Genomic DNA, 21,015 nt, shown 5'->3' on the forward strand with positions numbered 1-21,015 from the left:
AGATGGGTCCGGACTGGTGATGGTCGTTCTACCTCGGCCTTCCCTGGCACCAGTCCCGATGTTGACACTCCCAAAGCCTCCAGTGTCATAGTCTCCTTTCTCATCCCCAGCTCCGCCACGGAGCCAGAGCGGCGTCTGACTCTGGTGCCGCATGGGGCCATACCTTCCAGGCCGGAGTCCCAGCCCTATTCTTATGGGCTGAGACTTGGGGAGGATTCGAAGGGGTTGCTGGACCTTGAACACCAGCTCCTAGGCCACAACTTGGACTGGTGTGAGGAATTGGCAGACACAAGCGGACTGGACATCTCTCTGCACAGGGGCTACTGTGAACAGGACCATTGTCTGCTACCATTGCCCTGCCCCAGGGGACCACAACTTCTTCAAGCAACACTCTACCCCAGAGAGCTGGATGGTCCAAACCTCCACCTCCGTTGCAAATCCTGATGCATTCCCTACCACTCGACTTGATAGGGAATCCAAGAGCCTGGACATCTCAGGAAAGAAAATGTTTTCTTCCACCAGCCTGGCGCTGCAGTCTGTGAACACTTCATGCCTTTTGGGATATTACTCCCATGCCCTGTGGGATTTTGTTGCGCAGGTGCTGTCCATGGTCCCAGAGGAGGCCCAGGCCATACTTTCCCGAAGTAGGTTTGACAGGAGAAATGCAGAGAAGTTCACGATTCGATATGGGCTGTACACAACTGACTCGCTAGGCAGGGCGGTTTCTTCGTTGGTTGCCTTAATCTGCCATACCTGGCTGAGAACAACTGGCTTTTCTGGGGATGTCCAAGAGTAGCTTATCAACATGCCCTTTGATAGCTTCTGTCTTTTCGGAGACAAGGTCTGCTCATTGGTCCTTGGGCCTTTCCTTGGCCCACGCCAACTCCAGGCTGCCTTCCACTCCTTTCGTGGCCATTGAAGGGGCGTCCAGCCGCGTCTTTATCAGCCCAGCCATCATGGCACACAAGCTTCCCAGCCTTTGCGTGGCAGAGGACATGGAACCCAGAGACCCCGTGGGTCGGGCAGCCAGTGGTCAGGCCAGTTCACCACTCCTACATAAGCCACAGCCTCCAAACCCCTTTAGTTTGCCCTCTTACCATCATGGGCACCCAGTGGAAGGCTGGGTTCTTCAGATTGTTAGAAGGGGCTGCTCCCTCCCCTGTTGACTGCTCCTTTACCCATGCCACCAACTTGGGGCAGGCTGATGGAGGACCATCTTCCCATGCTCTTCCAGGAAATGTCGGCTCTCTTGGCCAAGGGAGCCATAGAGCAGGTGCCAACACCAGAAGTAGTTCAGGGTTGTTGTTACTGCTACTTTCTGGTGTTCAAGAAGGACGGGGGCTTTCAACCTATCCTAGACATGCACCCTCTCAATTTCTTCCTCAAGAAGGAGAAATTCTAAATACTCACGCTCGACTAAGTCCTGTCAGCCTTGGACCTGGGAGGCTTGATGGTAGCGTTGGACTTGCAGGACGCATACTCGCACATTCCCATCCTGCCTGCCAATAGGCACCACCTGCGAGCACTTTCAGTTTGCTCCAAGTTGAAGGCGGTGGCTGCAGCTCGTCTGAGATCAAGGGTGCTAGTCTTTCCCGATCTCGATGACTGGCTGTTGAAGGTGGGCTCGCACCAGGCTGTCATCTCCGACCTCCAGACTACGGCAGGCTCCCTGCACTTGCTGCAGTTCACTATCAACATGCTGAAGTCACATCTGACTTCCTCTCAGATGCTCCCTTTCATCAGACCTGTTCTGGATACTGTGCAGTTTTGGGCCTATCCTCCTGAACGGCGAGTCCAGGATATTCAGGCTATGATACCGATGTTTCAGCTTCTATCCTGGATTAGACTGACTCTGAAGCTGCTGGGCCTCATGGCCTCCTTAATCCAACTTGTGACTCATGTCCACTGGCATATGCGGGCTCTGCAGTGGAACTTGAAGTTCCAGGGGTACCTCTGACATGGTCCAGATCTCAGAGGGAACTGCAAAAGATCTGCAGTGGTGGCCAACGAACCGCAGTTGGGTCAGCGGCAGACCACTCTCCCTTCGCCATCCAGATCTGACGGTGGTGACAAATGCATCACTCCCGGGATGAGGCGGCCATCTGGGAGAGGTGGAGATTAGAGGACTCTGGTCTCTGATGGAATCCGTACTCCACATCAACCTCCTAGATTTCTGGGCGACCTGGCTGGCATTGAAAGCTTTTCTTCCCTCAATCAAGGGAAGGCTAGTGCAGGTGTTCACAGACAACACCACCACAATGTGGAGCGGCAACAATCTGGGTGAGTTGGGGTCTTGAGCACCTGCATCAGGGCATATCCCTGGTGGTTCAGCACCTGGTGGGCTCTCTGAACGCCAGGCAGACAAAATCAGCCAAAGATGCCTAACGATTCACAAATGGTTTCTTCTTCTGGAGGTGGTGCAAGGTATCTTTCAGCAGTGGGGAGAGCCTTGGTGTTAGATCTGTTCGTCACCTCCGAGAACGTGCACTGTCAGCAGTTCGACACGCTGGAGTTTACAAAGTGGCTCTCTTTCTGAGACGCTTTTCGTCTTGAGTGGAGCTCAGGCCTCCTGTACGTCTTTCCGTTCATACCACTCCTGCCCAGAGTTCTCAAGAAGATTAGGAACGACCTGTCCCAAATCATCCTTTGTGCTCAGGATTGCGTTCGGCGAATATGGTATCCTGAGCTGTTGAGCATGGCCATCGGTCAGGCTGCTCTTTTCGGGAGGATCTTCTGACACAGCAGCAGGGGAGGGTTCTCCACCAGAACCTGTCAACGCTCCGCCTTCATGCGTGGAGATTGAGCGGCGACAGTTGACAGCTTTCGACCTTGTGCCTGAAGTCTGCACAGTCACTTTAGCAGCTAGGTGTCCCTCCATCAAGATTGTATATGCCTGCCATTGGGGCACGTTTGTGGCATGGTGTGCAGAGAAACAGGTTGACCCTCTTTTTGCTCCCCTGTCTCAGGTCCTTCTCTTTATCCATTTTCTTGTCCAGTAGGGCTTTGCTCTCGGGCACCCTAAAGGGCTATCTTCCTGTCGTCTCAGCATTCCTGCGGTTACCTGATCAGTCATTCCTCTTCAAATCACCCTTGTCTTGAAAGGTTTGCAACACGTTTCCACCTTCACCCTTCATCGTGCCTCAGTGAGACTGTAATCTGGTCTTAACTTTTCTGATGTGCACTCCCTTTGAGCCATTGCACAATGGTCCTCTCAGGCACCTATTTATCAAGACGTCCTTCCTCTTAACATTAACATCTGCCCGGAGAGTCAGTGAGCTTCAGGCTTTGTCATCCAAGCCTCCTTATCTGAACATCTACACAGAAAAGCTAGTTCTTCGCGTGAGGGCTTCTTTTATGCCAAAAGTTGCCACTCCTTTTCATGTAAAGCAGTCTATCACCCTGCCTACTTATACACTCCGCCACATCCTCCTAAGGAAGAAGAGCGACTTCACCGACTGGTCCCAAAAAGAGCATTGTCAAGCTACCTTGACCGCATGACAGAGTTCCTGGTGGATGACCAACTCTTCGTGCGGTTTGTTGGAGCGAAGAAGGGAAAGACCATGCAGAAATGGACCATCTCCTGATGGAACGTTCTCTGTATTAAGATCTATTACTGATTGGCCAAGAAGGAACCCCTAGAGGGTTGGTGTGCTCATTCCACCAGAGCTAAGTTAGTGACTACTATGTTAGCACTCGGAGTTCCGGTCCTGGATATCTGCCAGGCGGCAACGTTGGCTTCTCTACACACATTCACAAAGCATTACTGCCTGGTCAGTAAGGTCCTAAGGGACAGGCACCTTGGTTATTCAGTCCTGAAGGACTTTCTAGTATGAAAAGGTTTTGCAGACCCACCTCCAGGGAGGGATTGCTTGGGTATCTATTCTAAAGTAAGGAAATCTGTCTCGGCCTTAATACGATTTCGTGGTGCTGGTCCGTGGACCGCAGAGTGTCGGTTCCACCCCCCATATTTCGACTTTGGCAGTCAGACCACCACAGACCCACTGCTACCGCCAGCGATTGCGCAATTCACGGCGTTCTTACAGCGGTGTGAGGCTGGTAATATGCTGGCGGTGGCAGTTTTTTCACCGCCACAATTTTAAGGAAACTAAGGAGGCTGTACAGGGCCACCGGTTACCTTTGTGCCAAAGGATGCATGCACCTCTAATACCTGCAGGGCATGGATTTAACAGTCCATGCCGTGCAGGTACTTGCAATGGCTTCCCATTGCGGTGCCTTGCTAAGGCTAACGTATGAGCCTTAGCACTGCACTGTCATGGGCCAGCCGCCGCAGGACTGCCCAACCCGGATTTCATTCGGGTTTGGCGGGGCGCTGGTGTGGCAGGCCTCTCCAAGACTGCCAAACTCATAATAAGCACTCTATCAGAAGAACAAGTTACTTACCTTCGGTAACGCCTTATCTGGTAGAGACTGTATCCAGCTTCCTTACCGACCCACCCATCCTTTCCGCTATGCTAACAGATTGCTAGAGACATGGCTGTTCTCCTTTTCGGGACCCTAGTTTTACACACCAGTGGTCAGTGTTCTTCGAGGCTCCGCGATCCTGGCGTGGAAAGGCGGGAAAAGAAACTGACGTCAGCGTGCTGGGGATACGCCTATATAGGCACTGCACACATCACTTCTGCACTTGCGAAGGACCGCGGAGTGCGAAAGACACCACCTACTGGCATGCAGGGGGACCGCTCACGAGCAATTTCCGGATCCAGTCTTTCACCTGGGGATAATTGTAAAGTAAGGAATCTGTGGCTAGATAGTCGCTACCAGTTAAGGCGTTAAAGAAGGCAAGTAACTGGTTGTTTAGTTCAGTAATGTTCGAGGCATGTGGGCTGCTGAATTCATATCTGTGCATAGATCGCCGCCTAGTGTTGGGTCCGGATGATTGCACATTGTTGTCCTGGAAGAGTCTTCGAAGTATCACGAGATAGGTGGCTCCTCCCCTGGACTACAGTGCGCATGGGCATCCTCTCCATCCTTAGATTGTTTTTTTCCGCCATTGGGTTCGGATGTAACTATCTTAGCTCAACGTAGGAATACTTAGTTTTAGGCCAAAAGGCCTTTAGTTTTCGTCGGTACAGTTACCGTTCGGTGTCGACTACTAGCTTTAGTGCTCCACACCCTCTTCCAACTTTCAGACCGGTTTGGTCCAAACTTCGAAGCTCGATCGACAATGGAATCGAGGACTCCATTCAAGAGGTGTCCGTTATGCCACGCGAAGTACCCTCATATCGACGTCCACCCAGTCTGTAATAAATGTCTCTCGCCGGATCACGACGAATCGAAATGCATGGCCTGTGCACGGTTCCGATCTAAGAAGACTCTGCGGAATCGACGGGCAGCGAGGCTCGAAGCACAGCAAGCAGCGCCTGCTCCCACCAACATATTCAGCACCGAGGACGAGGACGCCGAGAGCGTGGAAGAAGTAGTCTCTAGCCCCGCTTCAGAACATGATTCCCGATCGGACGATGACGTGATCTTTCGACGTGAAGAAACCGTCGATGAGGAAGGAGACTTCGACGAGGCCTACGGGGCCGAAGAAGACAGCTCTCCCGAAGAGCTAGGCCAACCCGTCGAAACGGAGGCCGAAACTGTACATCGTCATCAGGCTCCGGTCGAGGGATCGCCTTTGGGCCTTACCCAAGATCAAATACATGGTTCCTCGGCCCCACCTTTCGGTCCGGCCTTGAACACTCTGCAAGAGCCACTATTACCGAAGACGACCGGGTTATTAGACCCAAAACCATCCATCGCTCCAGTCCCTTCAAAAACGAAAGTGAAACTGGTGGTGGTCGGATCGAAGGCGTCGAAACCATCCACTGCCCCGGCGCCGAAAAAAGTCGTCGGCTCCGACCGCGTACAAAGAGACTTCGGCGCCGAGCTCACCGCAGCGGATGCGGTCGATACACGGAAAAAGCATGCCCTCGGGCACCACAAGGCACCGAGACCTTCGGCGCCGACATCGAAGGCCGTAACCTCCGCAGTCAAAATGGCCGCCTAGAGCACCGATGCCGACTAAGTCCTCGACTACGTCGACTGTCGATACATCCCTTCATACCAGTGACCCCCTTCCGAGAAAGAAGTCGGGGCTGGCCTCGACGCCTACTACCAAGGTGCCCATCAAACCACCATCTGCGTTCGCTGTGCAGCAGGTCTCTGCATCTTTACAACGCATCCGTGACCGGGCAACCCTCCACTCTATCTCGGGTCCCGACACAACCTCCCCTGGAAGAGTGCACTCGGAGCCCACCAACATCACGTTTGGGCTGCCGCCGCCATCGGCACCGAAACTATTTCAAATTCGGACACGTGTCCTCCACACACAGTCCACCACCTCTGGCCTTACAGAACAAGACTCTTCGGGGCCACGATTTATCGACGCCGACACTGGCAGGTTAATGCTCCACAAGCGCAAAATAACGCCAGTCAGGGAAGAGGAGCCATACAAAATTCCTCTTAAACGCAAGCTGCCAGCTGAGCAGGAACCAGTGCCTTCTATTCAGATCCGCAGTCCTTTTCTCCTACCCCTTCCGAATCGGACGCAATACAGGACTATGGCGGGGAGGATACCATCTACCCTGGGGACGTAGATCCTGATTAACTACAAGACCCGGATCAGGCGTGGGATGATCCCACAGACCAAAGTGTCGCGCCACATACTCAAGATGCGCAACTCTATAACGTAAAAACGTCTCCTACAGAGGACACGGCTGCCTTTGATGCCCTCATCGAACGGGCTGCTGCTCATCATGGGGTGGAGCTCCATTCTGACGCCGTTGAAGAAGACTTCCTGCTTGACACTTTCGCATCTTCAGAAAGAACTGTCAAAACCCTGCCCATGTTAAAGGGGGTTCTCAAACCTGCTAAAGACATTTTCAAAGACACCACAAGAGCCCGGGTGTTAAATCCTAGGATTGAAAAAAAATACAAGCCTGCACCCGGTGACCCTAAATACATTAGGGGTCAATTGCAGTTAGACTCCATGGTGGTTGCCAATGCTTGCAAGAGAGCCCACTCACAAACGACTGGTGATGCTCCTCCCCCAGACAAGGAGTCAAAAGTACTAGAAACATCGGGCAAACGCATTGCAGCGCAAGCAGCGAACATCCTGCGCATTGCTAATACACAGGCACTCCTGGCACGTTATGACAGGTCACATTACGACACGCTGGAGTCACTGCTCCAACATCTACCAGATGAGTATAAGGAGTCAGCGGAGCTACTCGTTAGAGAAGGACAACTCCTCACTAATGCATCCATAAAATGCGCCCTTGACGCAGCTGACACAGCGGCTAGAGCAATAAACACAAGCGTCATGCTAAGACGTCATGCCTGGTTAAGAATATCCGGCTTCAAACCCGAGATCCAAAACAATATTCTAAACTTACCAGTTAACACAGAATTCTTATTCGGCCCAGACGTTGACACTACCCTAGAAAAGATAAAGAAAGACACTGACACTGCGAAATCAATGGGGGCTCTGCAAACGCAGCAATTTCGTAGTGGCTCCTTTCGTTGCACTGGAAATAGAGGCACAACAAGGGGTCAGGGGTCACAACAGCAGTATACTTAAAGTGGTGCACAAAGCACCTATGACAAAAACAACAGGGGTGGATCCAGCACCAAAGGCAGGGGACGTGGCTATGGCAACACCAGGTCCTCTCCGAAAAACAAACAGTGACGCCCTCTCCTTACCCCCCGACCACATAACACCTGTCGGGGGACGACTCCAGCAGTTCCTGTCCGCATGGAAAAACATCACCACGGACAGGTGGGTCAGGGACATCATCCAACATGGGTACTGTCTAGAACTAACTTCCACTCCACCCAACATACCACCAAAGCACCGTCCTATGTCGGCCGAACATTTAGATTTACTCCAGCAAGAAGTGCATGCTATGCTCACAAAAGGGGCAATAGAAGTAGTGCCCATCGACCAGCAGGGCACAGGGGTATACTCTCTGTACTTCTTAATCCCAAAAAAGGACGGCTCGCTCAGACCTATCCTAGACCTGCGACCCCTAAACCTATATATACTATCGGAGCATTTCCATATGCTCACCCTCCAGCAGGTTCTCCCACTACTCAGTCAGGGGGATTTCCTAGCTACGCTAGACCTGAAGTATGCATACTTCCACATACCAATACACCCTTCACACAGGAAATACCTCAGATTCACTATTCAAGGGAATCACTATCAGTTCAAAGTTCTCCCCTTCGGAGTAACAACAGCACCCAGGGTCTTTACCAAGTGCCTGGCAACAGTGGCCGCACATCTGCGGAGGCAAAACATTCACGTCTTCCCTTATCTGGACGACTGGCTAGTTCAGGCCAAATCAGCACAACAATGTGCCACCCACATGTCCCACACCATTCACCTTCTCCACGGTCTGGGATTCTCACTGAATTACCCAAAATCAAGTCTCCAACCTGCGTACGTACAACAGTACTTAGGCGCAACGATCGACACTCTGGCTGCCACAGCTCAGCCAACTTTAGTGAGAATCAACAGCATGCAACAGCTGATCTCCAAATTCCGACCTCAGCACTCCCTTCCTGCGCGAGTATTCATGCAGTTGATAGGCATGATGGCCTCCTGCATTTTCATAGTCCCACACGCGAGACTACATATGCGCCCGCTTCAGGAGTGCTTGGCACGTCAATGGAATCAGGCTCACGGGCAATTAAAAGACCTAGTGTTGGTGAGCGGTCGGGCATACAACTCTCTGCATTGGTGGAATCCACAAAACCTTTGCAAGGGCCGACCGTTCCAAGAGCCTGTTCCACAAATAGTACTGACAGCGGACGCCTCTCTCCAGGGATGGGGAGCTCATGTACTCAATTACACAGTGCAGGGACTATGGACGACACAGCAAAAGAAGATGCACATCAACCTTCTGGAACTGATGGCAATCTTCCTAGCCATGAAGGCATTCAAAGTACACCTGTGCAACAAAGTCGTGTTGATCCGGACGGACAACATGACTGCCATGTACTACATACAGAAGCAGGGAGGAACACACTCTCCACAGTTGTCTCATCTGGCTCAGAGCATGTGGAAGTGGGCCATTCAAAGGAACATATTCCTCATGGCGGAACACCTCCCCGGCAAGGACAACCAGATGGCGGATCTGCTCAGCAGACACAGCCACCAGATGCACGAGTGGGAGCTACACCCATCAGTACTCCAACCGTACTTCCAGCAGTGGGGTCATCCAGAGATAGACCTATTCGCCACAAACGAAAACGCAAAATGCCAAAGCTTTGCCGCCAGGTTCCCACATCCACAGTCGCAGGGCAACGCGATATGGATGAACTGGTCCGGCAGATTTGCGTACGCTTTTCCCCCAGCGCCATTAATACCGCTGGTGGCACGCAAACTGCGACAGCACTCACTGACACTCATCCTAGTTGCTCCAACGTGGGCGCGCCAGCCATGGTACACCACCTTTCTGGAACTTTCCGTGGTGCCGCATCAAAGACTACGGATCAAACCCGCACTTTTAACGCAGAACCATGGCGAAATTCAGCACCCAGATCCGCAACAGCTGAACCTGGCAATCTGGCTCCTGAAGTCGTAGAGTTTGGCTACCTAAACCTGCCACCTGACTGTATGGAGATCATCAAGGAGGCCAGGAGACCCACTACCAGAGCTTGCTATGCAGCTAAATGGAAGAGGTTTGTCGTTTACTGCAACAACAATGACATTAACCCGCTAGACGCATCCATTCAGAACATAATCTGCTACCTCTTACACCTATACCGATGCAATCTGGCATACACCTCAATACGTATCCATTTAACAGCAATAGCAGCCTATCTCCAAAGCAGGCAGCACCTCTCTTTATTCAGAGTGCCTGCCATCAAAGCCTTCTTGGAAGGTCTTAAACGAGTAATTCCCCCAAGACACCCACCAGCACCGGTGTGGAACCTCAACTTGGTCCTCACCAGACTGATGGGTCCGCCCTTTGAACCTCTCCATTCATGTGAGATTCAATTCCTCACCTGGAAAGTGGCTTTCCTGGTTGCCTTCACTTCCTTAAGGAGAGTTAGTGAACTCCAGGCACTAACCATTCAGGAGCCATTCATTCAGGTCCACGCAAACAGGGTTGTCCTACGCACCAACCCCAAGTTCATGCCCAAAGTCATATCACAGTTCCACATTAATCAAACTATCGAACTGCCCGTTTTCTTCCAAAATCCGCAAAATGTCGCGGAAAGAATGCTCCATACACTAGATGTAAAGCGGGCTCTCATGTACTATATTGACAGGACAAAGGATTTTAGAAAAACTAAACAACTCTTCGTTGCCTTCTCTCCACAACACAAAGGCAACGCCATTTCCAAAGCAGGAATAGCCAGATGGATCGGTAAATGCATTCAGATTTGCTATCACAAAGCTAAACGCACATTAACGGTTCCCCCACGAGCCCACTCAACACGAAAGTTAGGGGCATCCATGGCTTTCCTAGGAAACATCCCTTTACACGAAATTTGTAGAGCAGCCACATGGTCCACTATACATAAATTTACCAAACACTACTGCGTAGATGTACACTCAAGACAGCAAGCAGCTGTAGGACAGGCAGTTCTCAAAACTCTTTTTCAGACTGCTGCAGCTAGCACTGGTAGCCGCTGCTAATAGGAGGTACTGCTATGTATTCTATGCACAGATATGAATTCAGCAGCCCACATGCCTCGAACTGAATATGCTACTTACCAGTATGCATCTGTTCTTGGCATGTAGGGATGCTGACATTCATATCGCCCACCCTCCTCCCCGGCGCCTGTAGCAGCTGAAGCTCTCAGAATTACTGTATAGCATGGTCATCACTTACTGTATCTACTCCATCACTGCCATAATGGCGAAAAACAATCTAAGGATGGAGAGGATGCCCATGCGCACTGTAGTCCAGGGGAGGAGCCACCTATCTCGTGATACTTCGAAGACTCTTCCAGGACAACAATGTGCAATCATCCGGACCCAACACTAGACGGCGATCTATGCACAGATATGAATGTCAGCAGCCCTACATGCCAAGAACAGATGCATACTGGTAAGTAGCATATTCAATACTTATGTTCGTAGTGTGTTAAATATTTATTCTGTTTTATAGAGTAATGTCTGCAGCTGTTTTTTAAAAATAACCCAGTGCGGTGATACATTGCGCCATGTGTGTTTGTGTTTAAGGCACCTCACACTTGTCTTTAAGTAGAAATGTGTGTCCTTAACGAAAACAGAAACTTCTCACAACTAAATAGATAGTTTTTTCTAAAGGTGTTCATTCTTTTCTCTCTGTTTCCAAGGCTACACCAGTTCAGATCACAATTTGTGATCATGTCAGATTTTGTGTAGCCATTTCATGAAATTTGTCAAATTTATAATGCAAAGGAAAGTCAAATCAAATGTTCTCCATACTTCAAATACAATGCTCAGTGAGGTCAAGCGATCTGTGTGCTGCATTTGATGAACATTACTCCAGGATTTGAAAAATAGTGGTCATTTTCATTATGTGAAAGTGCAGTGTAATCTTATTTTAATGTAAGATTCTGACCATGCTTTTTCTGTTTAAGGATGATGATCCATTTGGCAAAGATGCTCCATCAGCTGTACCCATCCATCAGCAAGGGGTGAAAAGAAAAGCTGAGTCTCCACTTGGATCCCCAGTGGAACCTGGTCAGGTAGCGGAGAAACATTATGACAGCACTAACATCAAACCTAAAATCAGTGTTTCTTTTGCAGCATTAGACTTTAGTCCACATACAATTATTGTAAAGACATATTTACATTTAAGTTGAAATTTTTTCCAGAATCCAGACAGACTTGATCTTTTCTGGTAAGATTATATTTTTTCAAACGCAAACCCTCTCCTTTTCTTCCTCAAACTTTTGATTTTGAGATCTGTTTCTTCCCTACAACAATAGACTCAGCTGACTCTGGAATCCGTTTGTCAATGTGTTTTACTCAATTTAAACTACTCACATACTTCTCTATTGTAATACTTAAGACTGGTGCATTATATAACAGAATCACTGTGGATTTTGTTTGAAGTATGACCCATTTTGAAGTTCAGCAAAAATGAATGTAGACATAGAAAATATAACACATTTGTGGATGAAGTTAATTAAACTGATAAAATATAATAAGCATGTGAACATTGCTGTAGTTTTCTTTGTCATTGAGGAGCACCACAGCTTAATAATTTAAAATATCTTATTAAATGCTTACTGTGAGAGCCTCTAAGAATGATTTCCAGATCAAAAACTAACATGATGTTCATTTTAAAGCTTGTTGTTTCTTTAGTAGACATTACGGTCTGTTATATTTTGGGTTGTTTGTGGAATATTATTTATACAGCATCCTTCATGCTCTTTCTTGTTTTCTCTTGAACCCTTTTTAAAGGTTCAAACACAACAAACGCTTGTGTTACTCTGTGCTTGACATCACAATAGTTCAGATTCGATAACCGCCAAACTGAACAGCCATATACACAATGCTTCTCCCATTACACATACATTCTGTGGCATTTCATTTCATCCTACGTACTTCTGTTTATCTTCAATAAGAGCATCATGCATCTGCTGTTCCAAAGGGTGGGAGTGGAAGAACCTGCTTACTCCTGGTTGCGTTTGGAGCCTACCTGTTCAATTTCATCATCACCCCCTACCATGAACACTCCCATTCCGATTGAGTTGCTTCTGTTGGCCACAGTATCTGCAATGTTTGACCTAAACTTGACCACTGTTGAGGGAGTTTGGCACCATTTCCTATCATTGTGCAATTCCAGATCTTGTTACAGCTTAAAATAAAGGCTGGATACCTCACCTGAACCCATCTAAGCTCTGTAAGGCTCTTTGGCCATGATAGTTCTCAACTATCTTATGTTAAGTTTGCCATGATTTACCATTGAGCATAAGTTGAGGGACTTTGAAAGATTGCCAGCTTTATTTTAAATCAACATTTCATGTGTTGTTTGACACTGATGCACAATATTTTAATTGGTTTCATTTTTTCTTTCCTTTAGTAGGTTGTGTTTAGACTACCGTTCAGATGCTCTCACCTTTTCAATTAGTCTAGTTTTATTCAATGACATAGCCACAAAAAAAGATTAAATACACTGTACTGCTGTCAAATGGAGTCCATATGGCTTGCCCAGCACATCGGTTTAATTTATGTATCACCTTTTAAAATATCATTATTTCTTGGAATGCTGCATTTTTAACGTTAATATTTGTATTCAGCTATTCTGCAAGGTTTTTGCACTCTGTCCCTCACTTTTCCTGTATACTGTGTATGACCGATTCCTGTTAATCTCTTTATTGAATTTTTAAACACATTTGTACAGCAAAAACCAAACATCTTGGCTCTACTGATTCACATCAAGGTAAATAATTGTTTAAGCGTGAACAGAAACATAACATCCGCCCCACACCCCAAAGTAAACCCTTCTCCCTTACCCCTCTTACCCGCCCTTCCCCTGTCCCCCCCCCCCCCCTCCACCCCCCCCCACCTCCCATCAGTGTACGTCTATGCAACCCCTTGAGATTCAGCCTGCGGCTAATTCGTGAGCCTTAAAGTTCGTAGATACTTGTGGCATGTGAGTTGGTTAAACTCTGCAGAGAGCATGTTTATGAATGGTTTCCATAGATCTGGTAATGAAGCCCCCTGATTAGCAAGGGATAGAGAGATGCACTCCATACCTAAGACATGCCATATGCGATGTAGCCATCCAGTATGTGTTGGAGGGCGGGTCTTGCCCCATAACGCTAGGATATGTTGTAAGGCTACCCCAAGAACCAGGACTATCTGTCGGCCTCTGCGGTATTTAAGGGGGAACATAAGGGTGTTTGGTAAGCTTAAGAGAGTGTAGGCCGGAAAGCAAGGAAGTTGTATATCAAAGCATGCATCTATCTTGCTGATAACCTGATCCCAGTACACCGCTAAGTTGGGGCAGTTCCGTAGGATATGCGTCAAGGTTCCTTGAGCCCCACACCACCGCCAGCAGATGGGGTCCCTAGTTGGATTCCCCTTTGGAGCCTAACGGGCGTGAGATACCAATAGGTGGCAATTTTGTTGGCTGTCTTTGGTGTGCTACATTCCTAGCTGTGTGTCTAGCTCTATAATAGATATTTTCCCACTCTCGCATTGTCAATTCCCGGCCCAACTTGTGTTCCCATCTTCGCAGACTGGGGGATTTAACAGTGTCTGGAGGGAGCTTCAACAAATTATAAAGTTCCATAATTAGGCGGGTATCAGATGATTTGGCTAGCAGCCACTTCTCATAGGCTGTGAGGTGGCGCTGTGCTTGTGAGCAAATATTTGGTTGCATCACCCAATGCCTAATTTGCTGGTATCTATATCGTTCATTCTCGGAGAGACCCCGTTGTTGGCGAAGGTTCACAAATGTAAGGGGCCGTGTTCGTCGAAGAAATGCCCAATGGACCTACTACCCTCTCTAATCCACTCATGGAAGATTTTCATGTCCTTCCCGGGTGAGAAATCTGGGTTAGCTATTATGGGCGTCAGAGGAGATGGGAACGTTGTGAAGGCCTTTTTTTCAGCTTCCTTGTCCCACGCCGATAAGGGAGTCCGTGTAACCAGTGATAAATAAAGGTTTGGGGGACGAGCTCGCTTAGGAAGAAAGGGAATTCTCCATAGGGGCCTATCCATGAATAGCCAGTGCTTCTCGGATTCAGAACGGGACCATTCTACAAAAGATCGTATCTGTGCTGCGTAAAAGTAGTTCTGAAGGTTTGGAATCCCCAGTCCCCCCTCCCATGGGGGCCTGTAACTTAGTTCCTGGCCCATCCGGAGTCTCTTAGCAGCCCAGATAAACCACTCTATAGCTTGTTGAAGAGAGTGGATGATACCTGGTGGGGGCTCTAGAGACAGTGTCTGGAAAAGAAATAAGATTTTGGGTAGTATTGTCATTTTTATCGCCGCTATGCGGTTCAACCGGGAAAGCTTGTATGATTTCCAGCGACAAAGGTGTGCCTGTATCTGTTGTTGCAGTGCGGTGTAATTCAGCAATACAGTGTGTTGTGGAGAAGCAGCAAGCTTAATTCCCAGATATGGAATTTCGGCCTGCACCCATTGGATGGGAAATGCCTCGCGAAGGTTCTCAAACGTAGAGGCTTTAAGTGAAAGGCTAAGGGCCTGTGATTTCTGAATGTTTATTTTGAAGCCTGCAGCTTGGGAGAACCGCTCTAGCTCGTCCAAAAATGCTGGGAAGGAGACCTGAGCGACCTCCAGCGAGGCGATCACGTCATCAGTATACAGACTTAGGGTATGCCTATCCCCTCCGAAGGCCACTCCTGTGATATGTGGGTCATCACGCACTCTGAGCCATAGGCTCCATATAGAGGGCGAACAATGGAGGGTAAAGAGGACACCCCTGTCTGGTCCCTCTACGGATCGGAAAAGGAGCGGAAGTGTAGCCATTTGCTCTGACAGAAGCCGTCAGCTTAGTGTAACCACTGGACACCCAGTTTGTATATCTGTCAGGGTACCAAAAGTGGACCAGGGTGTCTTTTAAATAGGGCTAGTGAACTCTGTCAAACGCTTTCTCAGCGTCCACAGAAAGCAGCATGCACTCTGTGTCGAACCTCCCCGCCTTATCTATTATGTGCAGCAGTCTCTTTGTGTTGTCAGCGTACTGGCGGCCCGGGATAAATCCTGCCTGATCGGAATCAATCAGACCTGGAAGGAGAGGAGACAGACGACTTGCCAAGATTCAGGTGAATAATTTTAAATCTGTGTTTAGTAAAGAGATCAGTCTATAAGAGGAACAGAGTCTCTTGTCCTTCCCAGGCTTGGGGATCACCACTACTGAGGCCGCTAACATGGATTGGGGGATTTGCGAGGATGTCCCAATAGCGTTAAAAACACTAGTGAGAACTGGTGTCAGGACCTGACAGAACGTTCTATAAAAAAGGGCTGTGAACCCATCCGGGTCCAGAAGATTTTAATAGCTTCTGCATAGCTTAATAGCTGATGACCTCCTCAGGTCGAATGGGAGATTCTAGGGCGTCAGCCTGGTCAGGCGTCAATTTGACTGTAGCCACCCCCATCAAGTACCTGGAGGGCACCCCATCCAGAAGTTTCTGTTCCCCGTATAGTTCTGCGTAGTATTGTTCGAAGGCGTCTGTGATATGCTGGTCGCACTCGCATAGCTCCCCATTGGATGCATAGACTTGAGCAATGTCTCTGCATTCTCAATCTATTAGATAATAATCTCCCGCTTCTGTCACCTCCCGCATAAAAGGTGTGTCTTAGCCTAAGCGCTGCATATTCTGCTCTATCTATGTCTAGTGCAGCCAGCTGAATGCGTGCCGCCTCTAGCTTCCTCCAGACTCTCGGGGCTCCGGTTCTCTGATGCATACGCTCTAGTTCTTGCACTTGAGCCGTAAGAAGGTGCTTCCTCTCATAGCACAGTTTATTATCGGAAGCTGTGACGGCTATGAATTCCCCTCATACTACCGCCTTCAAGGTGTCATACAGGGATGCAGTTGAAGTCTCGGGGGTGTCATTTATCTGTAAGTAATCCTTTATGGTTTTAGTGATTCTCTCTGCCACCTCGGGCAGTACAGCAGTGTGTCTCGTAGGCGCCAGGTGCGAGTCGGAGGGGTTTGCAGCGGCTAGTGTACAATCGACCGTCACTGCTGAGTGGTCGGACAGTGTGCGGGGGAGTATATCCATCTGTGTTACACACGATCTGAAGGCGGGGCTACCTAGGAGTAATCTATTCTGGCTTAAGTTTTATGAGAGTGGAAGTAGAATGTGTATTCCCAGGCAGTAGGGTACACATCTCTCCAGATGTCCATCAGTCCTGCGCTCCGCAGAGTCTGTCCCCACGGCCCCCCCGATAGCTCACCTGTCGGCCAATGTCGTAGGGCCCATCTGTCCAGGGCGTTGTCGAATGTCAGGTTCAGGTTCCCTCTCCTATCACTAACAATCTGTCGGGGGAAAGGCCGACCACCACTACCGCCGATTGAATGAATTTCTCTTGTTTATCATTTGGGACATAGCTAGTGAGAGAGTGCGAGCGCACTTGGAAGGAGTGCGGTAACAATCTCCCTTTGAGTTCAGCTTGTTTAGGGCACAATTTTCCCTGAAATGAGGCTGATACCAGTATAGCTACTCCCGCAGATTTAGTGGAAAGAGCAAAGAATAGTTGCTGAGGAAATACTTTGGAGCGAAGCCGGTGTGTGTCACCCGGGAGGAGTTGGGTCTCCTGGAGGAGGCAGATATGCGTGCCTGTATTCTCTAGGTAGGAAAGTGCGGCTCTGCGTTTCAGTGGATTATTAAGCTCTTTAACGTTCAGGGTGAGTATCTTATGTGTCTGGGGCATCAGAACCCGGATGGTGTGCTAATGTGAAGATGCCTTGTAGAGAGAATGATAGAGGCATTGTGGCGACAGACTGGGGCATACTTCTATGCAGGGCGAGTGGGCTGCAGGAGAGCAGAACTAACAGATTCGTTCCTTGGAGCGCAGGAGAGAGAAACCCCCCAGAAAGCAAAAATTAACCAACAAACAACATAATAGTACAGTCGTAATGCCCTGGGCGGTCAGGCCTACGAGAAGAGGGTGGAAGCGTCTCGGTACATATCGCTGCCTGCCTCCCCCGGGCTCACGGACACCATGCGGTGTCTGCCCCGGGTCGCAGTGACCATAGTGGCTCAAACGGGGGATGGTTTTGTTCAAGCTGAGCCGGCCGAATCCACTTCCAGGGTGGCTAAGACCGCTTGTCTTTCTTTTGCCATAGTTTCTGGGTCCGGTCGGTGCGCAACTCGATCGGAGCCGGCCACCCTCCACCTGTTGCTGTCGCGGCCCTCAGGAGCTCTTTCAGTGTTGGACATACGGCAGTACCCTCGTCGATTTCCAGTAGCTGGCATGCCTCCCTAAGTGAGCCGACATGTTGGGCCTTCTCTTCATGGCGGAAGATGAGTCGAAAATGGTGTCCCTAGGAGTATGAGATCTTGTTGGCTCGTAGATGTGATGTGACCGGTCTGAAGGATCTCCGTTTTTGCAACGTGGAAGTCGCCAGGTCCTGGAAGAGAGAGAGCTGTAGGCCTTGAAAGCGAATGGGGAGGGAGTCTCCGGCCTTTTGCAATATGCCCTCCTTCAGTTGGAAATCATGGACACAATCGAGGATATCTGCTGAAGGGGATGGCGCAGGTCTCTTCGGGCCCACTTGATGTACGCGGTCCAATTTGATCTCCATATCATCGGGGCCTTCCAGTAGTGAGCTAAAGAGACCCTCTATGAAGAGGACGATGTTGTGGCCTTCCGCTCCGTGCGTCGCTCCCCGGACGTGGATGTTGTTGCGCCAGATCTTCAGCATGCTCTTGAAGGTCTAGACATTGGTCTCGGAGGCGAATGACCTCCTGCTGAAGCGACTTCGAGCTCCTCGTCCCCGTTGGCACCTTGCGACTCGAGCGCTTCAACTCTGTCTCCCAGTGCATTGACATCTTCTCTCACCTCACCAAGCTCCTGGGTTATTTCTGCTTTCATTCATTTAAAATCTTCTGAGAGCGTGGCGAACAGGGATTCGATAAAGGAACGTGTGAGAGGAGCCTCTGTGTCACCCTGTTCCGCCGTGTATTGAGCCTCTGGTGGTCCTGCATTGGTCGATTTGAGCAACAGGTCCTTAACTGATCAATTCTTTTTCCCCTTTAGCGTGGCCATGCTGAAGGGCGCACTGATTGCTGGAGCCCCTCATACCCACCACAATAGATGGCTCTCTCGCTGCCAATGGGGCTCGTGTCCAAGGGCTTTGACCACTCGCCAGGCCTCGCCCACAGGGCTCAAGGGCGCTCGCACCCCCAATTCAAGCCGAACCGCCCCTAGGACAATCGAAGAGATATCGGGCCTCTGTGCGCAGAAATTCAACGAGCCGCCAGGTAAGTGCTCAAGCCGTCCCTGGGACTCTTGACTTCAAAGGGGGTCCGTCCAGGTCAACACGCTGATTCTCCCCCCCTCCTCTTCTATTTGGTTTTCCCCGGTGCGCTGCTCAGTGCGAAGGACCAGCCTGCCCTCCCTCTCCCTTGGCCGACAGGAGGGCAGTGGGGGAGGGTGTCAGGAGTCAGGAAATCAACCCGGGGGCTGCCTGGGGGTCAGCCTCACACCAGAGTCGCTGCTGTCCCTAGGGAATTCCACTTTTCTGCCCCTGGCTGCCCAACACAACTGTGTCTCTCCAATGCAGGCTCTCACTTAAAAGGGGTCAGAGCCCACCATATATTGGGCTTATGTTGTGGGGAGCGCGTAGGCAACAGTTCTTGGCTGTACCTCTATGCAGCGGATCCAAGCTACAGACTGCCTCTCACAACCTCAGCATAGCCACCTCAATCAGCCCCCAGGCCTCCCTGGGGGCAGCCGCCGTCTCACTCGGGCCGGAGTTTCTGCAAGGCTCTCCTTGCTGCGTGGGCCTTGCATTAGGCCTGCCTCGCTGTGCCATCACCGCTGCCCAGGCCCGCTTATTCCTGGCGCCAGGCACCTTCACCGGCGTCTTTGTGGCTTGTTTTCGAGGGAATCCGTCTCCCTCTGTGCTGTATCCGCCAAAATCTGAGTTCCCAGAATGCGCTCTCCCCTCAGCAGTTAGTCGAGCTTCTCGGAAGGGGGGGGGGGAGGGGGGGGGGGTCTCTACTCCGATCCCTCTCTGGAGCTCTGCGGCCGATCTCGGCACACTGCACCTCTCCCTGGCTTCACCGGCAGACGCCAATCACTTCCTCCCTTTCCCGCACCTTGCAGGGGTAGCCTCCGGTACGGGCCACCGCTCGAGGGCTATTACAAGACCCTGCTGCCCCGCTGCTCAAGGCTGTGTCCACGGGCCCGGTCGGCAAGACGGAGCGATGAGCAGGCACGTCCTACTGGGTCGCCATCTTGGCCACGCCCCCATTTCTTATGTTTTAGATTAGGTTTGTGTGTGTGTTGACTTGCATCAACTTTTATCTGAAAGAAACACGTTAGTTAGATTCCTCACCTTAGAATATCCACAGGCGTCAGGCTGGATCTGGAAAGATTTTTCATCAGCAATACCCCTTGCGCGTCGCTAGGCGTCGTCTGCGGCTCCGTCGTCGGCGTCGTGCGCCGGAATGATGTCGTCTGAGTACTTAGGCGCCGCCCTCGCGCGCTGACGTCAGTTCTTCTTTTTTTTCCGCGCCAGACAGCGCCGATCCGGGAAGAGCTTACCCCTTAGTCAATTTTTGACTAAAATTGGTCTTTGTCGACTCGACTCTGGTGCCGGTATGATGCCTGGATTTAAGGCCTGTGACGCCTGTCACCGCCTGATGTCGGTGACGGATCACCGTCGCCGGTGCCTTTACAGCCTGGGGGCCGACCACGACGCGGAGTCGTGCCCCGACTGTCAGGCCTTGACCTCGAAGGCTAGGCGGGAGCGGTCTCGTAAGCTTCTCGAGCTTCGGCACTCGGCTCCGCGCCGCTCACGGTCCCGGTCCAGGAGGAGGTCCAAGGACCGGTCGTGGAGCCGCAGTCATCATCATTGCTCGTCGGGCTCGAAGTCTTCGGTTAAGTCGAAGCGATCCAAGAAGTCCAAGAGGCGACGCCGCTCTTCGGACTTCCCTCGCCGGTCGCGCGACTCGGCCGAGGGTCAGGGTGGTCCCACCCCCGCGGCTCCGCCGGAGCCGCAGGAGTCGCGTCCGTCTCCATACCCGCCGGTCCCTGGGACTGACGCGACTCCGGCGGAGGTCAGTGCCTTCCTCTCGGCCATGAGGGGCCTGGCTCTGCCGTCGACACCTGCCGGCGCGCCTTCGGGCCCCGCGGGCCCGACTGACCGACCTTGTGTGCCGGCGGCTCCGGCCCCGGCGCCGTCGACGACTTCGGTCCCGACGCCGCAGGTCCCCGAGAGATCCAGGCCTGGATCTCTGTCGGCGCCGGTCGACATCACGACGCCTCCTCCGCCGGCGCCGACACCGGTTCCACCTCCGGCGCCGTCTCCGGATGACGCCGTTCCCCGGTTTAGTCCCTGTCTGGACCCGACGCC

At 50.8% G+C, this 21,015-nt stretch overlaps 1 protein-coding gene across 2 annotated transcripts in view; it reads left to right on the top strand.

Moving 5' to 3' along the window:
* The window catches only part of TAF2 (TATA-box binding protein associated factor 2), a 948,796-nt gene that overhangs the window by 854,574 nt on the left and 73,207 nt on the right, over positions 1–21,015 (top strand). For both annotated transcript variants that reach the window (XM_085605048.1, XM_085605049.1), the window contains exon 24: positions 11,587–11,694. In XM_085605048.1, coding sequence (XP_085461174.1) covers positions 11,587–11,694 — 108 coding nt within the window. The remainder of the gene's footprint in view (positions 1–11,586; positions 11,695–21,015) is intronic.

This window comes from Triturus cristatus, chromosome 5_1 (assembly GCF_964204655.1).
Source record: "Triturus cristatus chromosome 5_1, aTriCri1.1, whole genome shotgun sequence".
In the NCBI taxonomy this organism is placed as follows: domain Eukaryota; kingdom Metazoa; phylum Chordata; class Amphibia; order Caudata; family Salamandridae; genus Triturus; species Triturus cristatus.